This window comes from Pantherophis guttatus, chromosome 4 (genome assembly GCF_059756535.1).
Source record: "Pantherophis guttatus breed Tessera chromosome 4, ASM5975653v1, whole genome shotgun sequence".
NCBI classification, from domain to species: Eukaryota; Metazoa; Chordata; class Lepidosauria; order Squamata; family Colubridae; genus Pantherophis; species Pantherophis guttatus.
The window spans coordinates 36,690,627-36,714,904 of NC_142066.1; the positions used below are offsets into that span (position 1 = coordinate 36,690,627).

At 36.0% G+C, this 24,278-nt stretch overlaps 2 protein-coding genes across 2 annotated transcripts; both read left to right on the forward strand.

Moving 5' to 3' along the window:
- Positions 1 to 5,981: 5,981 nt before the first annotated feature.
- Positions 5,982 to 6,896, forward strand: LOC117668878 (olfactory receptor 14A16-like). Its single transcript, XM_034422932.1, has one exon. The coding sequence runs from the start codon at positions 5,982 to 5,984 to the stop codon at positions 6,894 to 6,896; it is 915 nt and encodes a 304-aa protein (XP_034278823.1).
- A 12,148-nt stretch (positions 6,897 to 19,044) lies between these two features.
- Positions 19,045 to 19,953, forward strand: LOC117669009 (olfactory receptor 14A16-like). Its single transcript, XM_034423098.2, has one exon. It carries the CDS (start codon positions 19,045 to 19,047, stop codon positions 19,951 to 19,953), a length of 909 nt encoding a protein of 302 aa, XP_034278989.2.
- Positions 19,954 to 24,278: the final 4,325 nt, after the last annotated feature.

A 24,278-nucleotide genomic window follows, 5' to 3' on the forward strand; every position in this document is an offset into this window, starting at 1 on the left:
GGCATGGGGGGTGCCTAGCAAGATTCCCTGCAGCCCCCTGGAAACAAAAACGGGGTGCGGGGGGGCTTCAAGGGAGAAAGAAACAAAGAAATCCTCACTGTTTAGGGAGATCCCCACGTGCACTGAGCTTGAGTTGAGAGCTTTTTGTAAGTGCCTGCACTAGCTATCCTTGCTCAGGGTAAGCTACAAAACATTTCAAAATGTCTGGCTTTTCTTCCTCCTACCAAAGATCTTCTGGGGTTCTTCACAGAAAGGGAGAAAGAGAAAGTGAGGGAGAAAGAAAGAGAGAGAGAGAAGAAAGAAAGAGAAAAAAAAGAAAAAGGAAGGGAGAGAGAGAGAGAATGCAGGTATCTCTTAACAGAGGCTTGAACTTGCCTGAAATTAGATCGAGCCCTACATCACTTAACCCAATGTATCAGATTAAATTGTTATTGAATTATTTTTGTTATATATACTACATTCTCTTGTGTAATTTAGTTATAGTGTAGTTTACACTATGTACTTACAGAGCTAGTTTACTGTTTTTCTTTGAAATAAATATTCAAAAACATTTAACCTACTGATGCCTCAATTAATGTAATTTTATTGGTATCTATTTTTATTTTGAAATTTACCAGTAGCTGCTGCATTTCCCACCCTAGGCTTATACTCGAGTCAATAAGTTTTCCCAGTTTTTTTGTGGTAAAATTAGGTGCCTCGGCTTATATCTGGGTTGGCTTATACTCGAATATATACAGTATTTAAAAATCTTTCTAGTTTGTAATTCCAGTTGCATTGTGTGAATGTCTTTATGAGCCCTTGGTTTGGTGAAAAAGCCAGCAATTTATCACAGATAAATTTAAAAAGGCAAATTTAAAGTCAAAAGAAAACCCATGTTAGCAGTAGCAGCAGTAGCAACAATACTACAAAATCCATTTGGCAAATATTACAAAGTAATAGCCTACATCGCTGTCAGTTCCCTATCTTATAGTAGTTTGCCTACTGCTTAAACTGGCTTATTTTCATACCTGAGACCTTCCACTAGTACATCATTACCTTTTAGCATAAAGGTAATGCTAAAAATGCTAGTTTTAGCATTACCTTTATTATATTACATGCCAAAATGCAAATTGTACCGTGTTATCATATTTCTATCTTTTCCTCTCTTTCTGTCTGTTTGCCTCTGTCTCTCTCTCCTTTTTGCTTTAAATAGAAAGCAAAATATAAAATTACTGTAATGTAAAATTACAGTGTCCCATATTGTATTTAGTTCTACTATTAATCCAAGCAAACTGATTTAAAACCTAAAATAAAAAGCATATACAAAGCAAGTCAATACACAAATTTCTTTTAGGCTAATAGGTGCTAGTCAATAAAAACTGCAGAGATACTCCAAGTGTGGCCATTTTCTGCATTATGCAATATAAATAATCCTCAATTTACGACCAAAATTGAGCCCAAAATTTATGTTGCTAAATTTGCTGAGTTTTGCCCTATTTTATGACTTTTCTTCCTACATTGCTACATGCTATAATCACTCCACTTGCTACAATCACTGCAGTTGTTAAATTAGTAACACGGTTATGAAGTGAATCTGGTTTCCCCGTTGACTTTGCTTGTCAGAAGGTTGCAAAAACTGATCACATGACCCAAGGACACTGAAAGCATCATAAATGTGAGACAGTTATCAAGCATCCAAATATAAATCATGTGAGCATGGAGATACTGCAATGGTCATAAGTGTGAAAAATGGTCATAAGACACTTTTTCCAATGCTGTTGTAACTTTGAACAGTTACTAAACAAACTGTTGTAAGTCAAGAACTACTTGTAGTTGGTTCTATGCAAAAGCTCTGAGGTAAAAGACCAATATTAAGTTTTTATTAGAATCTGGCACCATGACTTCATAGAACTGCTTTTATGGTCATGAGATGGCAAGACCTGATTTTGACCAAGTGGCACATGACTCTGAAATGAGAGTTGGAAGTTCACAGATACATTTTGCAGCTCTGGGAATATTTCCCCCCAACCCCCCACCACACACACTTTACCTTTATTTCCAAGATGGCGCCACTGAAGGCTGCCTTGGTGAAATGCTCTCTAATGGTTTCTTTCTTTTTAATTATTCTCTGCAACTCACTACGGATTTCTTACTCATGAGACCATCTGATAAAAATTAAGCAACATTTCTTTAAGGAGCAGTTTTCTGTGATCTCTCCCCCCCTGTCTTTACATACGTGGAGGAGATTCTAACACAGGAAGAAGTGATTTTCCTGGAGCCATGGATTACCAAAAAAAAAAAAAAAAACCCAAATGGAAGAAGCGAAAAAAGAAAGGTAAAAGGTCAGGGATTTTAAACAGATTAAGGAATAGGAGAAATAAAACTCCTCTGCCTCTGTTTCCTAACCAATGTACGTTCACTTGCTAATAAGATGGATGAAATACTCCTTTTAAACAGATACAATTCTGACTTTTACAATTCAGACCGGAGAGAATGCTGTTAATACAATATCTGACAACTCAGCATCATTCCCTGGGGATGGGCAGCCCAAGCGGTACGGGATAGGGGAGGAAGCAACAGGAGCTAAGCCTCCATCGATTAACATGTCTGAAGTAAAAATGACAGAGCTAATTATAGGTGGGAGGTGGGTGGATGGGCCTATCATGAACACAATGGCCAAATTGATCAAATTGATGCATAAAGGTGCATATCTCTTCAGTGGTAGTTTTTGCACTCTGACGATGTTAGCAGAGGCTAATGAAAATTAAGTGGATAGTTCTGGAGATTGCGATGTCTGTCTCTTCTTTCATAGCTACTCATATTTTTAGGATAGTTCGTTGTGTGTGTGTGTGTGTGTGTGTGTGTGTGTGTGTCTGTGTTTGTCTGTATTGTATGTACACTGATTTTATAAAACAAATATTTGTATAACTCCTTTTTAAAATATTAACCATTGTGTATCTGATCTGTGAGATTTTAAACTGATTTCTATGGATTCATTTTATTATTTATTCTATTATAACTTTTATAATTCTAGATGGGCTTACACTGTGTCTCATTCCTTGAGCTTTGTTTTAGGTATGTATCAGTAGACTTATCAGGCAGCCATTTTCTCCCTACAAAGGAGTGTGGCTTGCAATCAACTCTACAATAATCATGCTTTTTTGGACTCCCACACAAATGCCACCGTGTTCTAATATTTTTGTTGTGTAAGTACTGGCATTCCATTTGGTTTCTATAGGTTTCCTGATAATTCTTTTTGGCCTTTTTCCCTTATAATTGGCAGAATTATTATCCATCTCTAGGTATGTGGACCTACTTAGCCAAGGTCAATATCTGATTCCTGCCGGAATGCTGCCATTCTGAAAGAGAAGGAAGACGCTTCTTGGGGGAATGCTTCTTGGGATTTAATGCTTTGAATGCTTTTGCTTTTGCTGTAACTGCATGGGAATTAGGCTGGGGGACAGGCCCATCAGGATGGATTCCCTCCAGCCAGTTCCAGTCTGTTACCCAAGGTCACGGCGCCCTGATGATAATCTCTTATCACCATCCCAGCTTGTTCTCATAAAACCTTTGTGGCATGATATTGGCTACTGGTGGGCATGGAGCACAGGGTTAGGGTTGAACAGAGGAAATCAGCTTAACGCTTCACATAAGAATTTCCATACCCCGCCTGACTTCTCTGCTATCACTTCTCTCAGTAAAAGTTCCTTTTGAACTATGATTTTTTTTTCAAGAGTCATGGTTTTCTGAGATGATAGCTAAGGCAGGACTTTACAATTAAGCTCTTTCCCTCCAGGTGGCATGCAGGATAGAGCATGAGATTTTTTAAAAACTGGAGTTCAAAGAGAATTACAAATGATGAAATATTTTCCAGGGAGGTCTTCTCATTTGATTGTGTTTCACCTCTCACAATTTACACTGCAACTCCCATTCTGTTAATAATCTGAGATATTATTATTCTATGTGATATGATAACTGGTCCTGGAGGAAGCTATTGTGTTCTTAATGGTCAATTATGTTAATGAGCACACAGAAGTCAAGTTTTATTTTGATATACAAGTCTCTTGAGAGAAATAAAAGAAAATAAACATTCAGAATAGAAATAGCTACGACTGCATATAGATGTTTCACTACATGAAAATTAGTGGGATAGCATTGACCTAGTGGTAAAGACAGATTTAGAGAGATTTCTATGTAGACTTTAAATAATTAATTAACTATATATTTAACATTGATATCTTTTCCACATGATAATTATGAAGAATAAAAAAGTTATAATTTGCAGAATTTTGGACCAAACCTTCATGCATGAATTGAACCCTAGCAGCTGAATTAGCAATGGCAAAGTCATCTCATAATCTATCTGTATATGGAAAAAAGAAATGTGTGGTAAAATTGATTTTTATTTCTCTGTTTTTAAACAAGTTAAGTATTATTATTGAAAATGTGCTAACATGGCATTCGACATTATTGAAAAAATGCTGAAATGTCAGAGTTCAAAGGTGCAATAGGTTGTGTCTCATTTTCTGGCCGAACGCTATTACAAACATTGTTTGTATTTGATGGGAAACTGTCTTTTGCAACTGAGTTTTCATTTCTTTCTGATTGTTGGATAAGGGGATTTATTAATTTATTCTGCTGATATTTGAGGTCATTTGATTAAATGTATTTAACAGTGATATATTGTGTATTTATCACCAAGTGATTATCAAAATAGCATATATGTTGTAACAAGTTCTATAATTTTCTATTTAATAATATACTATTAAATACATATTTAATAATCTTGTATTTATGTATTAGTTTAAAAGCTATTTATGCTACTTTTTTAGCCTAATATCTCGTAGGAAAATTGAGATAAAAGTATTGCCATCATTTACACAAACACACACATACAAACACACACACACCAAGAGAGAGAGACAAATTAAAAGAATAGAATAGAATAGAATTTTTTATTGGCCAGGTGTGATTGGGCACACAAGGAATTTGTCTTGGTATATATGCTCTCAGTGTACATAAAAGAAAAGATACGTTCATCAAGAATCATAAGGTACAACACTTAATGATAGTCATAGGGAACAAATAAGCAATCAGGAAACAATATCAATATAAATCGTAAGGATACAAGCAACAAAAAATTATTTTTATTTATTTTAGTTTTATTTTTCCTATTCCTTAATCTGTTTAAAATCCCTGCCCTTTTACCTCTCTTTCTTCACTTCTTCTGTTTGATTTTTTTTTGTAATCCATGGTTCCGGGGAAATCGCTTCTTTCTGTGTTAGAATCTCCTCCACATTTGTAAAGACGAGGGGAGGGGAAGTGAGATCACAGAAAGCTGTTCCTTAAAGAAACATTGCTTAATTTTTAGCAGACTCCATAGTGAGCTGCAGAGACTAATTAAAAATAAAGAAACCATTAGAGAGCATTTCACCAAGGCAGCCTTCAGCAGCACCATCTTGGATCAATCCAAGGAGGAGGAAAAAGGAGGAAGTGTGTGTTCTCAAGATTTCCAAGTAAGAGATATAGTAAATTATTTTTATATTTATTGGGTAGATTTACATTTCTTCTAGAAGTGCAAAGTATCATACATTGGAATTCTCAAATTTTCCAACCCTCCCACAATCCTATAAGAGTGCACACACATTATGAGTAATCTTTCATTGATGAAATGGACCTAAGCCAACTTTGTTCTACCCTTAGCCAACGGTTTTGATTACTACACAAGATAACACAACTGAAAAGAGGAAAGAAGGAAAATGTGAGGTTGGTGGTTGGTCCTTTAGTAGAGATGGGTAAAAAAGGGAAACAATGTACTCTGATATGCCCTTTCTACATCCCTGATTTTTGTTTTCTGATCCTCTGTTCATTCCATCCATGTTTTATGTTTCTTGATGTTTTCTATTCTCACCACATATCAAAATGCCAACTCCAAAATTTATCTAACTGAATTTCCCTTCTTTCTTTCTTTGCAGTTATGCCAGCTGTGTCATAAATAAAACATGGAGAATCAAACCACAATGCCTTATTTTCTGCTTCTGGAATTCTCAAAAAATCAGCATCTGCAGCTTTTGCATTTCTTTTTCTTCTTTGTGTTATATCTGGCAACTGTAACAACAAATCTTCTCATCATCTCTGCAATAGCTTTTGACCGTCGGTTGCACAGCCCCATGTACTTCTTTCTCATGAATTTGGCTCTACAGGACGTGGGCATTGTTTCTATCATTATCCCCAAATCCATGATAAATTTTCTCATGAACACCAGACACATCTCTTACTTTGGTTGTGTTACTCAATACTTCCTCTTTCTCTCATTTGAAGCCTCTGATTTCTCACTCCTGACAGTTATGGCATATGATCGGTACGTTGCCATTTGCCATCCATTGCACTATGAGATAGTGATGAATTGGAAATATTGTACTGAAATAATAATTCTAGTATGGGTTTCAGGTCTCCTCTATGGAACGTTGCATACCACTGGCACTTTTTCCATCATTTTTTGTTCTAATGTGGTCAACCAATTCTTCTGTGAAATTCCACAATTGTTAAAACTATCCTGCTCTGGCATAAATCTACTTGAGGTTGGAATTCTTGTGGCCAGTGTCATTTCTGTACTAGGTTGTTTTATTTTTATACTTGTATCTTATGCAGTGATCTTCAAGACAGTGTTAAGAATCCCTTCTGAAAAAGGAAGGCAAAAAGCCTTATCCACTTGTATCCCCCATCTTACAGTAGTCTCTATGTTCTTATTAAGTGGATGCATTGCCAATCTGAGACCTTCTTCTAACACTCCATCTTATTTAGATTTTGTTTTGACTGTTCTGTATTCCCTCCTTCCACCCCTGTTCAATCCAATCATCTATAGCATGAGAAATAAGAATATCAAATATGTCCTTTCTCAACTGTGGAAGTTTTGATAAACTATTTTAATGTTTTTTTTTAAATGTATACATTTTTTAAAAATTCTTTCCTTCTCAGTAAAGTAATAAAGGTAGAAATGGATAGTTGGGATGGAGGCAAATCCAACCTGTCAAATAGAAGAACCATAGAACATGAGATGTTATGTGCAAAAATTCTGCATACGTAATTAGTCAATTTAGTTTACTGATTCTAAATATGCATGAATTCCACAAGCTTGGAAAATATATTAGGAAAAATGAAATTGTGGGTTTAATAATTACCCTTTGTGATGGAATGCTACTGATACTACAACTGTTAGTAACATAGAATTTTATTCTGAATTTGTGGAACTTTCTGCTTTCTGAGATAGGCCAGTCAAGAAACCTACTCCTGAAATTTAACTGGAATTATGCTTTAAGAATATTAAATGCCATGCTGTATTCAAACATGACTTGTAAAATAAGAACAAGATAAAATACCAGCAAAGATGTGTCAGAGGCAATCAGCCTCGTTACCTTCCTGGGGTAATTGCCTGGATCGTGGCATTTTCCTTGTGTATACTTTTGAAAAATAAAACCAGAATACATCTTCTAATTAAACTCATATTTATTGTAAAGAAGAAAATAAAACATGTTACTAGTCTAATTAGTTACATTTTGAATAAAAGTTCGTACCGGCTGCTTCTCAGCAGTCGGACCTTTCTGGCAAGAGAACAAAAGGAAAGAGTGTGAGGGAATGTGGTGGACAGACTTGCGCAGTTTAGCTTACTGATAACAATTCTTGGCATGCTACAGAAAGTCTAATAGTCCAGAAATGAGAGCTCAGCTGGTAAATAAAAAAACACAGTGACAAGATGAAATGTGGTTTGCCCAGAGCCAATAAGAACTCTGGAACTAAACCTTCCTTTTTTCTTTTTTTTTTTGGAATTTTTTTTTATTTTTAAACAAAACTTAAAACATAAAACAATTATCATCCATTACAATCACAGAAAGTGTATTGATCGGTTACAAATCTTTTGTGCTTAATCCTCTATCCAACATTTTCTTATTCAACAGTTTATTACATTATTATTCTCATTTACCAATTATTTAACAGTAAATTGTCCTCTATAAGGGGGGGAAAAACCCTTTATATGTTTTATTATCTTATCCATTTCATATTTCATATTTCATTTCCATTCTTTCTTGTCCAACCATTGATAAAATAAATCCCATATCAAATAATATTGTTTATCTTCTTGTTCCCTAATTTCAATGTCAATTTACTCATTTCAGCACACTCCAAAATTTTCTTGATAACGTTGTCATCCGTGGGTATCTTCTCACCTTTCCAGTTTCTAGCAAATACAATTCTAGCCGCTGTTAAAACATTCACAATTAAATATCTCATTTCTCTACTGTATATTTCTGGTAAAATCCCCAATAAAAATATCTCTGGTTTAAAGTCAATATGTTTCTTTGTCATTTTTTCCAACCATTTGTGGATTTTAGTCCAATATCTTTTAGCTTCTGCACATGTCCACCACATATGATAATATGAGCCTGGAGTCTGATGACAGTTCTAGCATTTCTCCAATTTATTCTTGTACATTCTGGCTATTCTCTCCGGGGGTAAATGCCACCTGTAAAACATCTTATACAAATGTTCCTTATATTTTATGATTTTATGATGTTTGTGTCTATATTTTTCTTGACTGTACACCGCCTTGATTCCTACAGGAGAAAGGCGGTATAGAAATATAATAAATAAATATAATATAATAATAAATAAATATGCTGTTGACATTATCATTTTATAGTTCTACAACCATAATTTTTCCCATTTCTCTAAGTCAATCCCATGACCCACATTTTTCCCCCATGCAATCATTGTTTCTTTAACTTGTTCTTCTGCCAATTTTACTTCTAATAAATGACTGTACAATTTTTTAATTACATAGTCATCAGAACCTGTTAAGATTTTATCTAAGTTTGTCAAATTACTATAAACACCCTCCTTTTTAGAATCTTCATCAGATCTAGACTGTATTTGCATATATGAAAACCAATCCATTTCAAGCTCCTGTTCTTCTAGTTCTTGCTTCAGCTTAAGTTCACCCCTTTCATTTAATAATTCACCATATCTAACAATTTGTTCCTTCCTAAATGTTATTGCGTGTGAGACTGCTTCAATAGGTGATAACCAGACTGGAATTTTTAAATAGTAACATTGTTTGATCTTCTCCCAGTTTAATAACAAAGACTCTCATATCATATATCTTCTGAAATAACCCTGTACTTTTGTACTTTTATACCACATAAAAGCGTGCCAACCGAACAATAAATCATGTCCTTCTAAGGTCAACAATCTAATATTCCTTAGAGTTATCCATTCTTTAATCCACATCAAGTTACAAGCTTGATAATATAATTCCCAATCCGGCAAACCAAAACCTCCTCTTGATCTAACATCTTGCATCAATTTTAGTTTTATCCTTGCCTTTTTGCCCTGCCATATATATTTTAACACCATTTTATTTAAATCTTCAAAATGTTTTTTCCCCAACTTAATTGGAATTGTCTGAAATAAGTATAAAAGCCTGGGCAGTATATTCATTTTAATAGTTGATATTCTCCCTATCAATGATAGCTGCAAATTCTCCCATTTTGTTAGATCTGTCGCTATCTGTTGTTTAAGCATAATTATTCTCCTTAAGAGTACCACATCTTGTTGTCAAATGTATTCCCAAATATTTAACCTTATTCGTGACCTGCATCCTTGATACTTCCGCCAATTCTTCTTTCTGTTTTTTTAACATATTTTTTGTCAACATCTTCGTTTTATCCTTATTTATTTTCAAACCAGCCACTTTCCCAAAATCTCCTATTTTATCTATCAGTTTGTTTACAGATTGAAGTGGTTCTTCCAGGATGAACACCAGGTCATCAGCAAATGCTTGCAATTTATATTCTTTTTTTTTTTATTGAAAAAGTTTTACAAATACAGATTTTTCTCCCTTTCCCCCCCTCCTCCTCCCTAACCTTCCCTCACCCTCCCCATCCCCCATGGCTTCTCCAAAAATTAACTCCAGATCGATATCAAATTATATAATACTTTACCATCCTTTTACACCACCCCCCACATGCTAACCATTTCTTTCTAACATTATTATTATTTCCCCCTAAACTATACATTTCAAAGCAACCTTCAACTATAAAACTATGTAATAAATCCTAATTTAACATTTATTCAACTCATAATCTACCCATTTCTTCCCACATGCATATATCTCCTAATCCAAATCTTTTAAGTATATTTATATCTAAACATAACATAACATCCCTTTTCCTAAACTAAACAGTCAATAACCTAACCCATCTCCCCCCATTTTCCTACAGGTTTACCTTACATAATATTAATATCTCTGTTCTTCTGCCCACACCACACAACTAACAAAAATATTTCCATATATGAGTCCTCAAATGACTTTAAAATTATAATCCATATAGTGTCTTCTGTAACTTCTTTCAACTAGATTGTTAGTTCCATCACCCATGTTAGGGTAACATCAGCTTCAGCTACCAACAGCATACTCAGTATCTTCTATTACCATCTGCCCTCCTCAATAATAAATGTTTTCATATATAAAAAACCACCCGAGTGACTTTATATTTATATTCCATATGGTATCTTCTGTAGTATCTTGTATCTAGATTGTTGATTCCAACCACTGAATTGGGATAACAACCAGATCTTCTGCATGCCCCAATCCCATAATTCTCTTGCCACATAACTCAGCAAATATGTAATCCATTTTTCAAAGAGTCCAAAATAGAAAGTTCTAATCCACTCACTCAGAGGCCTTCTTCCACAACCCAAAAGCACCAGCACTGCAGAGATCTGTTATTCTTCTCAAGATAATGAAAGTCAATAATTTGCCTCAATTATATTTTCATATATCATATGTCAGCCATCTATAAGTCCCACTTATTATATTTAATTGACTCTTCAATAACTGGCGTTAAGCTGTTGTTCAATTTAAATTTTTTTAGTTTTATTAGACCTGATTCTTCTTTTCTTAGCTTTCTGTGGTTTAGATCTCCATCCTAGTTGTCTCTCTAGGACTTGTGTATCAGCTGATTGAATTCCATGCTGGTCTATAACTTGATAAGACATCTCATTAAAATCCAAAGCTGCCTCACTTATGTCTGTAGGTAATCCAGCTATAACCTCTGAAGAAGAATCCAGAAGCGGCTCATCCAAAAGAACCTCTTTATCTTGTTGTTTTCCCATAACCTCCATCTCCAACTGTTTAGCCTGGGTTTCAGTCTCTTGTTCATTCTTTTCTTTATTCCCCTCCTGTATTCCCGATACTGATGACATACGTGGAGATGTTGGGTCCATTAAAACCTTGTAGTAAAATTCTTCCGCCTTTTCAACAGTGTCTAATTGATATCTTTCTCCTTGATATCTCAATATTATACCAACTGGAACATCCCACCTAAATGGGATGTTTTGTTTTTTTAGCTCAGTAACCAAAAATCTGAATTCCTTTCTATCTTTTAACATCTTGGACGGTAGCTCTTTATATATCCAAATCTTCCTTCCATACATTTCTAGAATGGAGTTAAAAGACTTTTGCACAATATCATTTCTTATTCCTTTATCTGTAAAGTAAATCACCACATCTCTAGGCAACTGCCTTTGCTTCACAACCCAAGAATTTACTCTGTAGACTTTATCAATCCTGCAGGATACCTCTTCAGGACTAACCTTTAAAATCACAGCCAGAACTTCAGCAGACATCTTTCTCAGGTCATCTCTATTATTTTCCTGTAATCACCTCATTCTGACCGCAAATTCCATGGACCTGTATTGCATCACTGTAATTTCTCTTTCAATCCTTTGTTTTATATTATCTACATTGTAAATCTTGTAGTCAGCTTTCTGTATTTTAGGCTTTACTTCTGAGTTATTTTCTTGAATATTTATCAAATCATTTTCAATTCTTTGTATTTTATTGTCCAAATTATAAATCTTATCATCAACTTCCTTCATTTTGGACTCTAATAAATTATTATCTTTATCCATCTTTATAACTATTTCTGAAAAGTTTTGACAACTGTTACAATCTTTTGTTTCAAATTATCATATTTTAGTTGTACCAACTCTTTAATTTCCTGCCTGAATTTTTCAAGATTCTGGTTCACAATCTCATCATATCTTGCCATCTCCTCCAAAACAAATTTCTTTAAATCTTTCGAGCCATTCTGAGTCTGCAGGCTCAAAACTTGCTCATATGATTTGTAAATGGGGGAACCCCCCCCCCCACGGCTTGATTGTCTGGCTTTGTCTGTTTCAACGCCATCCTGCCCAACAAACAAACTCTTTTTTTTTCTTAAAAAGAAAAAAGGACTTTTTTCCAAGCAATATCAGTATCAAGTCTCCAGGAAGAAAGAAACTTAAAATAGAGATTTTTCTCTTCAGTTCTAGCCAGCACTAGATACTTTGTAGTGTATTAAGCTATTCAAACGGAAGGACTTTCGCTTTCAGCTTTCTTCTTCTCAAGCCTCAGCCAGTCGCCATTTTAAAAACTTTTTTCCTTCACTTTTAAAATCGCTCAAAAGATTTGTTAGAAATACTTGCGATTTGGGGTCCCAAGTCAAGATTTCATCCTATTTGTTCGGACAATCTGTTAGATTTAGTTGATTGGATTGGTCCCTTCGCCTGGCTCTGCAGGAAGCAGAGTTCCCCCGATGCCTGGAGCAGCGGCGAGCTGTATAGGGAGCCATATTCTGCTTCCTCGCCAAGAGTAAAAAAAAAACTCTGGGGAGTTCGCAGAGGACTCTACCTGCCCTCGCCGGCTCTATCTCATGTCTCCTTAAGGAGACGGAGTTTTTCGAGCCATCTCTCAGCTGTAGAGACAGCTCTTTACAGGCAACGAGGCTGGCAGTCCCAAAAGACTGTCCGGCGGCGACGGAAACTAAACCCGCAATTTATATTCTTGATTTTGAATTTTCATTCCTTTTATTCCTTTTTCTTCTCTGATATTTCTGTTTAGTACTTCTAATGTTAACACAAACAACAATGGTGACAATGGACAACCTTGTCTCATTCCTTTTTGTATTTCAATAAATTCTGCCAGCTCTCCATTCATCATTATTTTTGCTGTTTGTTTATAATATATAGCTTCTATAGCTTGGACAAATTTCTCTCCAAAGCCCATCTGTTTCAATTGTAGTATTATAAATCACCAATTCACATTGTCAAAGGCTTTCTGTGCATCTAAAAACATCAAAGCCATTTGCTTTTCTGGATGTGCATCATAATATTCCAATGTATCCAAAATTATCCTCAAATTGTCTCTAATCTGCCTTTTTGGCAGAAATCCATTTTGATCCGGGTGTATAAAATTATTTAAATATCTTTTAAGTCTTTCTGCTAGTATTGTAGCGAAGATTTTATAGTCTGAATTTAGCAATGATATTGGCCTATAGTTTTTGACTTGTTGTAGGTCGGTATCTTCTTTTGGAATAAGTGTAATATATGCTTCTAACCATGAGTTAGAATGCCTTCTGTAGCATTACTTCATTCATTCATAATTTCTAGTAATGGGAGACTCAGTGATTCCTGCAAAGTCTTATAATATTCTGCCGGTATTCCATCTGGACCTGGTGCTTTCCCACTTTTTTGTTTTTTAATTGCTTCTGTCAATTCTATCATTGTTATATTCCCTTCTAACACCATCTCAACATCTTTTGGAATCTGGGGTAAATTCGCCTTATGTAAATATTGTTTAATATTTTCCTCTTCTATCTTTTCCTTTTCATATAGTTTTTTATAATAGTCTTGTACAATGTTCTTCTTCTCCTCATTTCCAAATCTAATTTGTCCTTGATCATCTATTAACTTCGTTATTTTCCTTGAGTTCCTTTCTTTTTTCAATTTATATGCTAGCCATCTGCCTGGTTTATTAGCATCTTCAAAATATTTCTGTTTAGCGTTCCTGATTTTTTGTGCTAGCTCTTCTTTCTCTAATAATCCCATTTTATGTTTAATCATGTCCATTTTCATTTTAATGTCTTTTTTTTTTGTGGGAACTTCTGCAGTTCTTTTTCCAATGTCTTATAATCATCCTCTAGAATTTTATATGCTTGCCTTTTCTTAATATTTATTTTCCTTGTATAGTCAATAATCAGGCCTCTGGCGTAAGCTTTCATGGTATTCCATTGGTTCTGCAGTGATGTATCCTCTTTTCTATTTTCTTTGGGAAAAAAAAGGTAATTCTTTCTCCATGTTCTGTAGCAAATCCTTTTCTTTTAATATTGTAGTGTTTAAAGTCCATCTAGACCTTCTCCTTTGTCCTTTCCAGCTCATCATCATTGAATTATGATCTGCCCAAGTATTAGCCTCTATGGCTATTTCTTCTATGTTTGAGGTCAAATCCATTGTCAACCATATCATATCTATTCTGGACCATGATAAATGTCTATTGGAATAAAAAGTATATTGTCTATTTTTTGCATTTCTTTCTCTCCATATATCTTTTAAATTTATTTCCTCTATCATCTTAAAAAAAGATTTCGGCAAAGTTTTCCTACTTTGTTTTGTTGTCTTTTGTGTATTATAGTCCTTTTTCTCATCTACTATTCCATTGAAGTCTCCCATCATACATCAACTGTGTAGTAACATAAAATCTTATTCTGAATTTGTGGAACTTTCTGCTTTTTGAGATAAACCAGTCAAGAAGCCAATTCCTCAAGTGTACCTGAATTATACTTTTAGAATATTAAAAGCCATGCTGTGTTTAAGCATGGCTTGTAAAATAAGAAGATAAAATACCAGCAAGGATGAAATGAGGTTGCCCAGAGCCAATAAGAACTGGAGAACTAAACCTTCCTGAGGTCATTAAGAGTTCCAGGAAACCAGATATACCCCTCCAATAAAAGGAGACTTGCTGAGCCATCAAAGGCTGTCTACTAACCCTTTCAGGTATAAATGGGACATTTTAATGTATATAGAATTTCATAGAATGAGCTAGTTGGAAGAGACCCAAGGGACCCAGGTTTGACCTAGCCTATATCTGTACAGTTGGCTTTTCTTGCCTAAGTGTAGAACCTTACTGTTATCTATAATGGATTTCATTTTGTTAGATAGGGCTTAGTGTTCAAGTCTGTCAAGATCCTTTTGGATTTTGAGGCTATCTACTGGGGTATTGGCTATTCCTGCCAGCTTGGTATCCTCTGCAAATTTGATGAGTTCCCCTTCTATTTTTTAATCTACATCATTTATGAAAATATTGAGAGTACTAGGCCTAAAATTGAACCCTGGAATACTCCACTTCTTACTTCTCTCCATGTATTTGTAGCTCCGTTGGGGACCACACATTGAGTATGGTTTGTCAGCCAGTTACAAATCCATCTAGTGGTGATACTGTCTATCCACAAATTATGTAGCAGGGATGGTGCTTGCCTCATAATACTGCTGTCAGCGTTCCAAATTATGTTCTCCTCCAGCGCTGACATGAATGAAAGAAGGGAGAACCTTTGCTTTAATGCTGAGATGAACTTTTACCTAGTTCCCTGCTCTTTAGTAGATAGCGTTACCTGGGTGACAGAGGGAGGGGGGAAATTCCTGTGAAAAGAAAGTGCTTGGGACGAAGAGATGGATCTGCACGATGGCCAATGAGACATTGGGGTTGAAGAATGGAAAGGGAGGGTTTTGGAAGGAGGGGCAGTTTTGGCTGCACAAAGAGTTCAGGGATGTCGTTCTCCTATTCTTAAATAAAAAAAAGATTCATTAGAGACCTTGCGTTTGAGAATGAAGTTTATTTAAGATAGCAACGAAACCTGACAACTGCTGCACTGATGTTATCAATGTGATCACTCTTGCCTATTGACTCTGCTGTTTTTGTTTCTATGTGCTTAGCTATCAGGAATAATAACCATACCCAAACATGAAAATGTCAATTAGCTGTTTTATTGGTCAAGCCTATACAAATGAATCTTCTCAGATTGAGGGTTGGCACCTGGCTGAGAGTAGATAAAGTCCAACAGCATTCAAGGGTGGGGGGAATATCAGACTTTGCCTTCTTATACCAACATAGGGATTCCAGACTAATTGCCCATTCGACTACTCTCCCTGACTCAGTCAGTCTCTCGCCTAGATTAGCATAGTGTATGCATCTTGTGTTTCCCAATACATCCCCACCCCTCCTACTGGTATGTTCAGTTTTTCTTCATTTTCTAGGAATTTTTCCATTTATCCCAGTCAAAGCTGCAGAATTGTTAGATACAGAAAAAGAGTCAACTATCCTACAATCTGCGTCTAGGTATCTTCTTATCCTTGTATTTTACTCTCTATGCTCCTTAAAACATTTTGGTCTACTTTTTAATCCTTGCAAATGGTGCTTTTTAAAAAAAAATGAATAAAAACACTGAAAGATGGAGAAAGATGAAATCACTTTCTTGGCCGTAGGGATTGTAATGGGTTCTTCTGGAGAAGTGGCAGAGAACACAGAGGAAAAAAATATCTCTCCTTGTTACTTTATTGCAGGGAATACTGTATTGCTGAAAATGAAAATTAACAATAAAACTGAAGATGCATACACTGATTTTCTAAAACATGTATCTCTGCAGCTGTCCTTCGAAATTTTATTTGCTGTGTTTCTTCTGTGATTTTTCTTATTGATTTCTATGGATCTTCCAATCATCCTGCTGATCCAGAACCCAACTCTATTGTCACTGCAGTTCCTGGCTTCTGAAATAAAACCTCCTTTCCCAGCAGCTCACTTTCTCACCTCATTTCGTTCATTGGCTGATCTCATCATCCTGGATGGAAGGAATGAACAAATATTATTCTTCCAACATTATATACATTGTACCTCCCAATACATGCCCTTTCCTTCTACTGGGATGTTTAGTTTTTCTTCATTTTCTTGCTGTTTTTCCATTCACCTCAGTCAAAGTTTCAGAACTGTCAGCTACAGGGAAAGAGTCAGCCATTCTAAAATCTGTTTCTAGGGATCTTATTATCCTTTTATCTTACTCTGTATGTCCCTCAAAATTTTTAGGATTACTTTGTAATCTTTGCAAATGTTTTTTACTTGAGTAAAAAATACTGAAATATGAAAAAGGACGAAATCTGTTTCTTGATGCTTTGCTATATGTGTTTAATGGGTTTTCCTGGGGAAGTGGTAGAGACTACAGGAAAGAACATTACCTTATTGCAAGGAACAATTTATTGCAAAAAAACCAAAACAGGATATGCACACTGATTTTTAAAACATGTATCTATATAAACTCTCTGTCAGGTTCCATAAAGACTGGAAAAATAAACCTCAGCACACAAAAGCAGTAACTAAGTTTGTTTATCCTGATATCAGTACTAGCTGACCACCTTAAAGTGTTAGAGAAAGGAATCTTTGTTGGAGCTGACGCTCCATGCTCCCCATCACCTTTTAATCAGCATACAGCTCCACCCCAGTGCAATCACTCAATTATCCAATTAAACTGTATCCTCCCTCTTCCTTCCCAATCCATCACAAGCTGCTTCAGTTGTTCCTCCATCTTTCCTTAAAGTGATAAAAGGTGATAAACTGCTTCAGTGCATGACCCTGACGTCATCTATCATATGGCTGGGAAGTCAAAATGAGAGGCATGCCTCGGGGCTGATGGCCCAGGAGAGCAGGCACACAGGAAGGATCATTGGCGAAAATGTGCAGCAGTGGAATGGTGATCCCCACACAAATCCCAAGTGATGAAATATGGTTCAGGGAGATCTTTTCACCTGATTCATGTTTCAGCTCTCAGTTTGGATTGCTGGAATCACTGCAACCCCAGTTGTATTAATATCATTCTGAGATATCTTTATGTTATGAGATAACTGGTACTGGAGCTTTGGAGATAGCTATACAGATAGCTAATTATGTTAATTAGCACATAGAAGTCATTTTTATTTGCTAATTATCTTAAGAAGCATACAAGTCAGTTTTATTTTGGTCTTTAAGACTCTTGAGGAAAAATGACAGATAATAAACATTCAGAAGAAGATCCTTTTAACTGAAGATAGCTGTCTCACTACCTGAAAATTAGATCAATTGTAGGAAAATTAGCATCAGTAAAATAATTTCAAATCTCTCTGGATGTAAATAAAAGAAATGATAATTTAAGTATTATTATTGAAAATGTGGGTTCACATTGCTGAAAGAAATACTGAGGTGTCATATAATAGACTGTATCTCAATTTGTGGCCAAACTCTCCTGGAGGGAATAGAGGTTTGTACTTGAAGGGAAACTGCTTTTTCAAATTGAGGTATGACTTTCCTCTGATTGTTGAGAAAGGGGATTTATTTATTTATTCATTTTGTCTATATCTGATTTTTATTTTAAAAATATTTCCCATTGTATCTATAATGTATAATATTACGTAGTGAATGTCAAGTGAAAGTTTTGTTTTTCTTCTGTTTAATTATATGTTATTAAATGCATGTTTAGGATTCTAGTATTTATGTATTACATTTAGAGCTTATTATACTATTTACTTCTTTTTCTTTTGTCAAGTAGACGCAAAGGCAATTGAGAAGAACAACTCCATCTGTTTGTCATATAAAACACACACACACACACACACACACATTGCACCAGGGGGCAAGATCTACTCTCAAGATTTCCAAGTAAAAGATACAGCAACTTACTGTTATATTTATTTGCTAGATTTACATTGTTTTTCTTCTAGATGCACAAACACCACATATAGCAAGTTCATCTGCAATCCTATATGAGTTGCAAGAGATTGTAACTGATCCAAATGTTCTCAGTAATCTTGTATGGCTGAAAGTAGACTCCACTATGGTTTTCCTAATCGTAAGGATTTCTTAATCCTTTTAATCAGGACATGAAATAACCTAACTGGGAGTAGGAAAGAAAAGAAAATGTAAGCTTGGTTGTTTAAAACGTGTGGATTACAATGGACAGAAATTAAGGGAGAACTTTTCTACTCTAATGTGGCCATCCTACGTTTCTTCTTTCCACTGCCTGTTTCTCTTTTCATTCTGTTCAGGCTTTACACTTAATTTTGTTTACTATTCTCACCACATATCAAAATGCCACTTCTCAGATTTTATCTAACTGCATCTCCCTTTTCTGTTTCCTTACAGTTATGCCCTGGAGCTTTGTCCTATGAAACATGAATAATCAAACCATTTCTTACTTTTTGCTGCTGGAATTCTCAAAAAGTCGACATATACAGCTTTTACATTTTTTCTTATTCTTCCTGCTATATCTGGCAACTGTAGCAACAAATCTTCTCATCATCTGTGCTGTAGCTTATGATCATCAACTGCACAGTCCAATGTACTTCTTTCTCATGAATTTGGCTCTGCAGGACTTGGGCATTGTTTCAGTGATTCTCCCTAAATCCATGATAAATTCTCTCATGGACACCACACACATCTCTTACTTTGGTTGCTTTGCACAAGTTTTGATCTTTGCCTCCTTTGAAGCTTCTGATTTTTCCCTCCTGACAGTCATGGCATATGATCGGTATGTTGCTATTTGCCATCCACTGCACTATGAGATGGTGATGAATTGGAAAGCCTGCACTGCAATAACTATTGTAGTGTGGTTTGCAGGTCTTCTGTATGGAATATTGCATGCCAGTAGCACTTTTTCCATCCTTTTTTGTTCTAATATTGTCAACCAATTTTTCTGTGAAATTCCACAGTTACTTAAATTATCCTGCTCTTTCAATCTACTTGAGGTTGGAATTCTTGTGGCCAGTATCATTGCTGGACTAGGTTGTTTTACTTACATTTTTGTGTCTTATGCTATGATCTTCAAGGCAGTTTTAAAAATCCCTTCTGAAAAAGGAAGACAAAAAGCTTTATCCACTTGTCTCCCCCACCTTATTGTAGTATCTATGTTATTATTAACTGGAAGCTTTGGCTATCTGAGATCTCCCTCTAATACCCCATCTTACTTGGATTTTGGGTTGACTGTTCTGTATTCTCTTCTTCCACCTCTGTTCAATCCAATCATTTATAGCATGAGAAATAGGAATATTAAATATGTTCTATCTAAACTGTGGAGATTCTGAAAATAAAATATTTTAATATATTTATATATTATAATATAAACATATAACACATATAAACATATATAAACATATATATATATATATATAATATTCTATTATAGCTATATATTGTGATAGCTATTATGGCAGTGTTCCAATATCTCAGGGGCTGCCACAAAGAAGAGGGAGTCTAGCTATTCTCCAAAGCACCTGAAGGTAGGACAAGAAGCAATGGGTGGAAACTAATCAAGAAGAGTAGCAACTTAGAACTAAGGAGAAATTTCCTGACAGTTAGAACAATTAATCAGTGTGACAACTTGCCTCCAGAAGTTGTGAATACTACAACAGTGGAAGTTTTTAAGAAGATGTTGGATAACCATTTGTCTGAAGTGGTGTAGGGTTTCCTGCCTAAGCAAGGGGTTGGACTAGAAGACCTCCAAGGTCACTTCCAACCCTTACTTTATTCTGTTCTATAGCTCTCCATGGGCTTATGTTATACCTCATCTTATGCTATGATCTTCAAGGCAGTTTTAAAAAACCATTCTGATAAAAGAAAACAAAAAGCTTTATCCACTTGTCTTCCCCACCTCATTGTACTATCTATGCTAGTATTAACTGGAAGCTTTGGCTATCTGAGATCTCCTTCTGATACCACATCTTACTTGGATTTTGGGTTGATTATTCCATGTTCTCTTCTTCCACCTCTGTTTAATCCAATCATTTATAGCATGAGGAATAGGAATATTAAATATGTTCTGTCTAAACTGTGGAGATTCTGAAAACAAAATATTTTAATATTGCTTCTATTCTGGTCATCACAATTTTTCATTTTCCTGACTATTCTTTTAAGTTTCTGAATACAGGAGTAAATTAAAAAGGAAAACATAGTTGGGATGAAGGCACATCCGACCTTTAAATCCAGAAGAATGGTAGAACTCAAGAAGTTACTCAGAAAACATTTTGCATCCCTAGTTGTTGTTAACACACTTTAAATGTAGTTGATTGGCAGCCTTTTGATTTTTTGGGAAGTGAGTATCAGGATGTAGTACAATTGTGCAAAACAGGTGTAATTGATACTTTGCTACTTAGTTTCATAATGCCAGTCTTAATTTCTTCCAAGCACCTGGAAAAAATCACTTCATTTTCTTGCCAAGGTTTTTCAGAAAGGGTTTGCCAGTTTCTCCTTCCTAGGACTGTGAAAGTGAGTGATTGGCCCAAGTCACCCATCTGGCTTTGTTCCTATAGCAAAACTAGATGTCACTTTGTCATAGTTTCTAATGTGGTGCCTTAAGCACTACACCAAACAGGTTCTCGCTCATTTTAGCTTTTCCTTTAGAAGTGCTTTGGCAAAACCAGACACTTGGCATGATGGGCAAGATGGGTAAGCTGATACTATCTTCCACAACTCTTTTGTAACCACAGCAATATGAAAAAGCAAGAAGTCAATATCATAATCATAATAGACCTTCATATAAGCTTACAGTAACATACAATATAATGTCAATTGGAAGAGATAAGATATGCTCCATTTTCTAATACTTGAAGAAACGAGTATAAAGAGAAGTACTCCAAATGACATTTTATTAAAATTTGCTTGAGAACTGTTTCATCCCAGGTGCTAATATGGTATAAAAGGCTTATCCAGATTTTGTGTTATCTATCCCACCATCTGTCCAAAACATTTTAAAATTTATTTCAGGTACATGTACATAAGAATTTAAATAAAGATAGGACAAATACTTTGAGGCTTAATATAATAACATTTTGGGAATGTGGCATACGCATATTGGAATCACCTAGATAATATCAGTAATTTATTTATTTATTTATTTATTTATTTATTTATTTATTTATTTATTTATCAAATTTCTATACCGCCCTACTCCCAAAGGACTCAGGGCGGTGAACAGCCAAGATAAAATACAGATAATACAAATATTAAAAATCCCTTAAAATTATTAAATATTTTGGCCGAAACACAGATTAAAACACCCAATTTATAAAATCACGAATTAAAAATTTAAAAGAGGAGAGTTAGGCCAGGCCAGCCTGCTGAAATAGAAAAGTTTTGAGAGCACGGCGAAACATGCACAGGTCCGGGATCCTCCGTATCTCTGGGGGGAGCTCGTTCCAGATGGTAGGTGCCCCCACAGAGAAGGCTCTCCCCCTGGGGGCTGCCAGTTGACACTGTTTGGCCGATGGCACCCTGAGGAGCCCCTCTCTATGGGAGCGTACTGGTCGGTGAGAGGCTATTGGTAGCAGAAGGCGGTCTCGTAAATACCCCGGTCTGATGCCATGGAGCGCTCTAAAGGTGGTAACCAAAACCTTGAAGCGCACCCGGAAGACCACCGGGAGCCAGTGCAGCTCGCACAGGAGGGGAGTCACATGGGAGCGCCACGTCACTCCCATAACCACCCGCGCGGCCGTATTCTGGACCAGCTGGAGCCTTGAGGATGAGGGGCTTTCAGTTAAAGTAATATGACATTTTCTTCTATATTTATATTCCTGTATTGCATGTTTCCTTCTTGTTCTCTTACCTTGATATTTCTCTTCCACATTATATTTTGCAGTTATTACTTTGCTCTGCCTTATTGAATAAAGGCTAATTTGTGTCGATATTAATTTCTAATTCATGAACATTGTTTTCAGATTTGTGTATAGCATAGTCAAATGAATTTTTCAAATCTTTCTAATAGAGTCTAATAGTGGCTATTAGACTCTGAGATGGAAACTGAAAATCTGAGACTTACAAAGAAAACAAGAGCTTTGGAGTTATGTAAAGATCCCACCCACCCACCCCACCCCAGTATTCGGCAAATAAGAGAGAAAAACAAGCAGGTTAGCTCAAAATGGACTGTAAAATTTAGACCCTTTTAATATAGGAAACCAAAATGTGTCATTAAATTCCTCAAACTACAATGTTCATTTGCATTGTCATTACCCTGTCTCACAGTTATGGCATACCCATGCTGTAACACAGAATCTTATTCTGAATTAGAGGATGTGTCAGCCTTTTGAGTCAAGAAATCAACTCCTTAAGTTTAACTTGAATTATACATTTATAGTCATGAAAGAATTAGCTTGGAGACATTGTTTTATGGTTTCCTCATTTCTTCAGTGTAACATCATTTTTGATGTTGTTGCTGCATAGCTTTTCAACCAGGGGTGGGATTCAACTGGTTAGGACCAGTTCAGGTGAACTGGATGTTAATTTTAATCTGGTTCACTGAACCAGTAGTTGCAAGGACTGGCTGACCTTGCCCAGCCCTCCCCTCCCCTTCCAGAAGTCTCCATGTGTCCCGTTTTGGATGCCAGGTAAGTGCAGGGTCTGCATGGAGGCTCTAGGAGTGCAAAAAATATGGGCCTACCGGAAGTCCAGAAACAGGCCCATTCCTGGGCTTTGGAGGGCTTCCAGATGCCGGGAAAGGCCATTTTCGCCCTCCCAGAGGCTTACGGAAAGCCTCTAGAGCCCGGAGAGAGTGTAAAATAGGCCTACCAGAAGTACCGGAAGTCCAAAAACAGGCCCATTTCCAGCTTCCGGAGCCCAGGGAAGGCTGTTTTTGCCCTTCCAGTGGCTCGAGGAAAGCCTCTGGAGCCTGGGGAGGGCAAAAACACCCCCACACACACACCATGGTGCAGGATGCTGAGTAGGCCACACCCACCATTGCCACTCCCACCCAGCAACTGGGAAAAGAACCGGTGGCTAAAATTTTTGAATCCCACCCTGTTTTCAACTGTGCATCATGTTAAGACATGTGTTTAAGCATGATTTGTAAAATATGAGCAAGAAAAGGGTTCAGTCCAGAATGGCAACAAGTAAGAAATGAGGTTGACCGGAACCATTAAGAACTTGTAGAGCTGAAACACTCTTGAGATAATCAAGATTTCTAAGAAAGGTCTACCATTCCAACAAAAGGTTTGCAGTACCATGAAAAACTATTTTGTACCCTTTTCATATATTTATGTAAAATTTTAGTGCACATAACAATTGAGTGTGACATCAAAATACTGAAGTACTCACTTTATCAATGTGACCACCCTTGCCCCCACATAATAATAGTGTAGTCTTTTTTTCTACTGATTTACAGGACCATAAGAATCTTATACTTTCTATTACATGTTCTGCCCTCTCAAAAGAATGTTCATTCTTTTTCTCATTTTCCAGCAATAGTTTTTATTCTTTCAACTCAGCCATAGCTACTGAATGGCTAAATAAATTGGAGGAGGGGTTGGTCATCCTACCTATCTTCTTCTAGAGCTGTTCTTACTGGGCATTTTTCTTAGAAGTTTTTCATATAATAATTGTTTCAAATATTCTTTACTTGCTTAACAGATGTTGAGAAATG